We start from the raw sequence: 6,569 nt of genomic DNA, 5'->3' as shown, positions 1-6,569 counted from the left end.
ACAAAGCAAAATTATGCAAAGAATAACATTTTTAATAGTAATGTTAAAATTCAGTTCAGTGGTGCTTTGTTACTGATGGATAAAATTACAGAAATTCAGTTCACATAATCATGTGAAAGTTTGTAGGCTCAAGCTACCTCTCAACAACATAAAGCTGTTTTCTCTGGCACAATGACTGGATGGGTAATGTGCAAAAAAAAAAAAAAAAAAAAAACATAATAATAATGATTATGTTTGGATTGTCTTAAAAACACTAAGACCTGGTTTCACAGACAGGAGTAGGCCTTGGTAAAATTAGAATATTTAAGTAGCTACCTTTTAATCAACAAAAAAACATTACTCAGGGCTCTACACTGTGACCATTTCGGTCGCATTTGCGACTGAAAATAACTGTGCGACTGTGAAAAAATATTTAGGCGCACTGGTGCGAGTGACCCGATCGATTCTCATGAATAGATCTATAATACAATCTGAATAAAAAGTACACCTCCTAAAATGCATCTACACTGAACAACTTTATGTTTCATACTGCAGTTGGCTGCTTTTCATGCCTTCATTCAAAGACTTTGCTTCAATCAGCACAGCGCAGAGCAAGTGCAAAAGATGTACGCGACGGACTACACTTCAAAGATTGTTTACAAGGTGAAACAGGTATGACGCACTTACCAGACCGTCTCATGCTGCTGATGTTTCTTTGCAGCCAAATTAATTGGAAATACTAAATTTGGATTGTCATAAGCAAGGTCGGAAATTAACAGGGGCTTGGGGCAAAAATTGCACCAAAAATGTATTCAAAATTTTACAATTATATTAAAAATTATCAAAATGAATTAAAAATGTATTAATAATCACAGCAAGCCTAATATATAGTCAAAGTTAAGCAATATCACAAGAGTAGACTCCTGTTCCTCTGAGTATTGGCATGATTGCAAATGTGATACTGATCTTGTACAAAAGTTCACCCATGATGTAAATGTGTCTAAATACCACTTCAAATGAGCTTCTGTGCCACTTCTGCATCTGCAGTGCAAAGATGGATTTTTTGATGATTTCATTTGATTGGTAATAGTCTGATTGGGTCTTACTGTTCTAACTTAATTTATTGTTTATATTAACATTTAAAAACAAATTTTCTATTTTAATTTAAGAAATTGACAAAATATGATGCATACATTTAATAAGATTAGAAAAAAATTGCTCTTATAATGGTAAAAATGCCCCTGGAAATTAATTTAAAGGGACAGATTTCGCCCTGTAATGAGAAAGTTAATGTCTGTTATTGATCAGAAAGTGCTCCTAAATTTTTGACTGTGCTCTTAATTTTTTTTTTAGTAGGAGCACAAGAAAATTGTTAGCATAGAGCCCTGATAACTGGTGTGCATCTTGAGACAAAACAATGGCACTGACATATTTTAAGATATTAGTGTGCAATTTTAAGTGCAAGTTGCTTTCAGTTAAGACAGCTCAAACAAGCATTTTAGTCTGGGACTAGACTCAAGCCTTTTCTGTGAAAGCGGGCATAAATCTGGCTCACTAACCCTGGTTAACCACAAGAATATTACATGATCTTGGTCAGGATAAGAGTTTGGGTTTATTAATTAAGAATCACCAAGGTGATCACCAACTGATACACAGTTAGGAAGGCCCTACAAATATCCTACAAAATACTGCAGGCAAAATACATTTGAATTCCTTTTTGTCAGTTATGAACAGGCCCACACAAAAATTATGCCTGCAGAAATCCACAGTGTTACAGATACTTTCGCAGGATTGGAACATCCGTCAATCACAACAAGGCACGAAGAACGTAACACTCTCTGCTCCATTAAACACATTTTCCATATTTAAATCCATGTAGCAGAATTCTACAGATTTTCCACCCAAAAAAAAAAAAAAAAAAAATCAATGTAAAAAGGAACTAGGAACTTAACCATATGGGGAAAAGGAGATAACAGAAAGAGGAAATCTAGTGAAGCATGTAAAATTTGGTACAAATATCGTACTTGCGGTTAACGACGGCCCAGTCCTCAGTGTAAGACCGAATGCAGTCTCTGACGTGTGAATCATTCTCACTGTAAAATTATTTAAGAGGAGGAACAAGTTTAACATGTTAAATCAGTGACAGTGATGAGTTTTACAGCTCAGCTGACAAAATAAAAAGCAATCAAGAAATATGGAGAAAAAATTGGATGTGCATGTGATTTTAAAACTGTTCACATTGACAATTCGAAGTCATTCACACCTCTTGCATTGTGTACATTTTAGTCTGAGGACACATACTAATGTCTACCTCAATTCTTCAAAACACACTTACCCCTCCTCAGGCACAGCCTGGCCAAGAGTTCGGCACTCTCTTGGCGTGTAAAGCACTTCAATGTCATCTGGAGGAAATTCGATGAGATCTCTCAGAGGTCCTGACTCTATAATGGGAGGGTGAGTGATCAAATACTCTTCAAAATCCACTGGCTCTACAGCCTCTGTCAGAGGAATCTGTAGGGAGAAATCCAAAGAGGAAAAGACGGAGAACGTGAGAACTGTTGCCGCTATCTGCCAAGAAAGACAGAATCACACTGAAGGGATAGTGGTATATATACTCTTTGAACTGTCAATCTCTCTGATTTAACATAGAAAAGTATATTATCTTGCAAAAAAAAAAAAAAGTATATTATCTTAAAAAAAGTATATTATCTAGTACTTACAGCATTGCTAGTTGCATTCCCACCCACACTGAGGTTTTTGAGAAGTTGAGGAGAACCTCCGTACTGACCAGCAATCTGCTTCCTAACCTCAGCCGCTACAGTCCTGGAGAACAACAAAAGAGTGAAGATGGCATTATAATTCAATCCAGAAAAGAGTCATGACCTAAGAGTCATTAAGCAAATCATAGAATAAAGGCTACGTTCAGAGTGGAATACTCAGTTATTATATACACTATTTTTCACTATTGTTTGGGGATAGTAGATTTGTTTTATTTTTATTTATTTTTTTTTTATTTTTTTTTAGAAATTAATAATTTAATTCAGCAAGGATACATTAAATTGATCAGAAGTGATAGTAAAGATGTTTATAATGTTTCAAAATATTTCCGTTTTAAATAAACGCTGTTCTTTTGAACTCTAGAATAATCTTAGAAATATCCTTAAAAAACATAATGGTCTCCAGACTCTCCACAAAAATAATATTAAGCAGCTGTTTTCAACATTGATAATAATAAGAAATGTTTCTTGAGCACAAAATCATCATATTAGAATGAAGGACCTGAAGGACCATGCAACATTGAAGACTGGAGTAATGGCTTTGTGATTACAGGAATTTATTAGATAAATTCAAAATATATTAAAATAAGAAAATGGTTACTTTAAATTGTAAAAGATACTTCACAATTTTATTTAGTGTTTTTACTGTATTTTTAATTTAATAAATGCAGTCTTAGTGAGTATAAGAGACTATTTGTCCATGCAGCAATTTTAGCGTGTGGTATTGGAAATACTTGTTGTTTTAACTTTTATTCTAATAAAATATCAGTTAAGATGATGACCACCATGCACAAATCGTAAATCTCCCAGGAATAGTCAGAAAAAGACAAAAACATACTAGCAAATCTTTTAATGGGACTAATAAACAATAAATTCACTTAAAAAAAAGTCCCTGCTGCTTATGACTTCCAACAGGTTCATTACTATAGAGTAATTACATACTTATTACTTTTTTCTTTCAGCTTTCACAGACTGAATTATATGCCTGTAAAGTACAAGCAGAAAAAATACCTTTAAAGTTTGAATGAAAGCAATGTCTCTGGTCTGCAGTAAGAGTCAAACTGACAGTATTATTATCAGAAGAATGTCTTTGTTATAGCATAGTGTACCAGTCAATATCCCTAATCAGAATCCTCTTCTAATACGTGTAGAATGACGTACACCAAAACAAAAACCCGCCCCCAGTGCCCTTGTTGGCTCTGGAGGGACCTTTATTTAGGCTGGACATTCCTGAAGAGGGAACAGATGATTAGCCCACTGATGTGTTGTTTACCGAGGATCCGACTAACACCATGAATTTCAGTGCATATTTTACACATCTCTGAAAACATCTTAACAGAGCCATGAGAAACAGATTCTGTGACTTACGAGAAAAGATTTCAGATTTCATTTGAATCTTATTATCACTGCATTCAGAAAAAAAAAAAAATAAATGAAAAAAGGGGGAAATCCAAGATTTTCGGAGCTTTCAGTTTTGTTTTTGACTGTGAAAAAAAAAACAGACATACATTGACTTTTCTGGGGCTTTTCTATAATCTATATACTATAGGTAATACATCTACTGACTTATTCCTCAATAAAACAAAACACATAGCTATGTCTTTGATCAAATCAATAAATGTGTTTTTCTATTTGGTTAGTAACAACTAACGATTGGAATCAGAGAAGCAGGTGCCACCAAGTCTATATTGAATGATCTTATCATCCCATTGCACATCACTGACAAGACAACAGCATTTTTAAGCATCTGGGAAATGCCATGAATCTGGAAACCACCAGGGAGTCTAAAAGGTCACTTCCTTTTCTAGATCCATATGAGGTCTAATCTGTGACTTAACATCACAAAAGAAATCTCAATTGAAAATAGATGTTTTTAAGCCAATGATGAGACTTAATTATAGTCTATTACAATAACCCAGGGACCCTGCGTCACAAAGTGTGGGCTACTAGCCAAAATCTGAGTAGATTTAAGCATCAACCACAGTGTCATTACAGGGTAAAGTATCTGCTTTAATTTAATCATACATTGTATTTTAGGTTTTACTGGATCTTAGTCTGAAATTGGCTTTATAACAGCTACATCAAGCAATCTGAGCACTTGTCACGTGGCAATGTTCTCTTGTAATACACATAAATGCTTATGAATTAGTATTATTCATGATCTATAGGCATAAAGTCACTGTTTACATTATTTTTAAATATCATTACTTTCTTATGAGTTTAATGAATCATATTCTTGTAATCAAAGCCGCAGAACACTGTACTATATGTTTGCATATTGACTACTACACTAATATATACCATATATTGCATATTGACAGCATAACATCTCATGATCATCCCGATGTGTCAGTATGTCAAGTCAACGTCTCACAAACCCCAAACACTCATTCCATTGATTCACTCCAGTCTGCATCGTAAATTCCCTATATGGGCTCAACCAAAGGCGCATTTGTGGATAATAAACCCAGCGATGAAGACTGATTGTAATGCACAGAAGCACAAAGGCATCATACTGCTGTCTTGCAGCTTAGGGTGGGTCACTCGGGCATCTCTGTGGCTGTGACTCAAAACCTAGAGAGCTGTCTACTTAGACAGCATTCCAAACGAGCTTATCAGAGCCAAACGTGCCGTCTGGGTAGGCAGCTCACTATGTTTTAAGACACAGCCTATGAACTCAGCGTCTGATCCAGCTAACTCAACGCCTAGGCCTTATTTGGAAAAGACTGGCACGCTCGCCAACTGCATCAGGTAGCATACAAAGAATGGTCGCACGGCTCGGGGAGAATATATATATAAACGCAATGGCTTGGAGATGCGTTAGATATTCTTACCTGCTTATTTTCTGGGCAAAGGCGCGGCGCTCAGCCATGACTGTAGCCGCTGAGTGCTCGAGTAACTCCAGCGCTCCAGCCGCGATATTCCTTCCCCACCCGTACCCGTATTCCGTCAAACCCGCCTCCTGACGCCTAAAAGACGTCTGTTATTGGACAGTTGCAAAGTCACTCATAAAACCGTAGTAACCATAATAAACAGCGAGGAGCTCAGGGGCGGGACTTGCAGGATTACGGCTGGGAAAAAAAAACAACGCAAAAGAGAGGAGAACGTACCGTAAAACTGGAAAAATAAACGCACATTTTCTTTTACAATGTTTGTCATTTATATCATAGTTATGAGCATCATGTCAGATGTATGCTTTTTGTCTATTTGGTTTTTAAATTTCTCTTCAGCAGCATGACATTTTATAGGAAATTCAAGCAGTACAGTGCAGTCTTTTGAGATTGGAGTCTTCCCAACATGATTCATATCCTGTGCGTACAATAGAGGGCTCTTTTACAGGAAGCTATCAGTCTAACGAAAAGTGTGAAATGTATCCGTTTCCACTTCCACAGATCGTGTAATCTGTAGTCAATGACTTCGTGTTTTGTAATAGTGGATGCTTAATTTTGACGCATCTGATAATGAATACTATAATAATACTTTGCAAAGAGCAAAATAATGCTTATAAAGTACAGAAAAGCTTAAAGAACAGATACTTATTTCATTTGATAATTAAAACTAGATTTTAATTAAACAGGCAAGAGTGGAAAATGATCAGCAGGAAAATAATTTAATGTAATGTTACTTTTTCCTCTCATACATTGCCCTAATAAGGTATAAAAAAGCCAAAGTCATCAACATTTCTATGATTTGATGCAAAAAAAAAGGGAAAAAAAGATATATATGTATGTATGTATATATATATATATATATATATATATATATATGTGTGTGTGTGTGTGTGTGTGTAACATGCAATATAATAATATGCTG

The 6,569-nt window shown here is 35.4% G+C and overlaps 1 protein-coding gene across 21 annotated transcripts in view; it reads right to left on the bottom strand.

The window, feature by feature from the left end:
• The window catches only part of dock7 (dedicator of cytokinesis 7), a 51,677-nt gene extending 45,941 nt beyond the window's left edge, over positions 1-5,736 (bottom strand). For 20 of the 21 annotated variants that reach the window (XM_051898296.1, XM_051898291.1, XM_051898292.1 and 17 more), the window contains exons 1-4: positions 5,591-5,735; positions 2,700-2,802; positions 2,315-2,490; positions 2,004-2,072 (exon numbers count right to left, since the gene is read on the bottom strand). In XM_051898296.1, coding sequence (XP_051754256.1) covers positions 2,004-2,072; positions 2,315-2,490; positions 2,700-2,802; positions 5,591-5,628 — 386 coding nt within the window. In that variant the 5' untranslated portion in view covers positions 5,629-5,735. Of the gene's footprint in view, positions 1-2,003; positions 2,073-2,314; positions 2,491-2,699; positions 2,803-5,590 lie in introns of all 21 variants that reach the window. The other variant, XM_051898311.1, reaches the window with a different exon arrangement.
• Between the last annotated feature and the right edge of the window lie 833 nt (positions 5,737-6,569).

This window comes from Ctenopharyngodon idella, chromosome 6 (assembly GCF_019924925.1).
Source record: "Ctenopharyngodon idella isolate HZGC_01 chromosome 6, HZGC01, whole genome shotgun sequence".
Lineage (NCBI taxonomy): Eukaryota > Metazoa > Chordata > Actinopteri > Cypriniformes > Xenocyprididae > Ctenopharyngodon > Ctenopharyngodon idella.
This window is presented reverse-complemented; position numbering and strand designations above follow the sequence as displayed.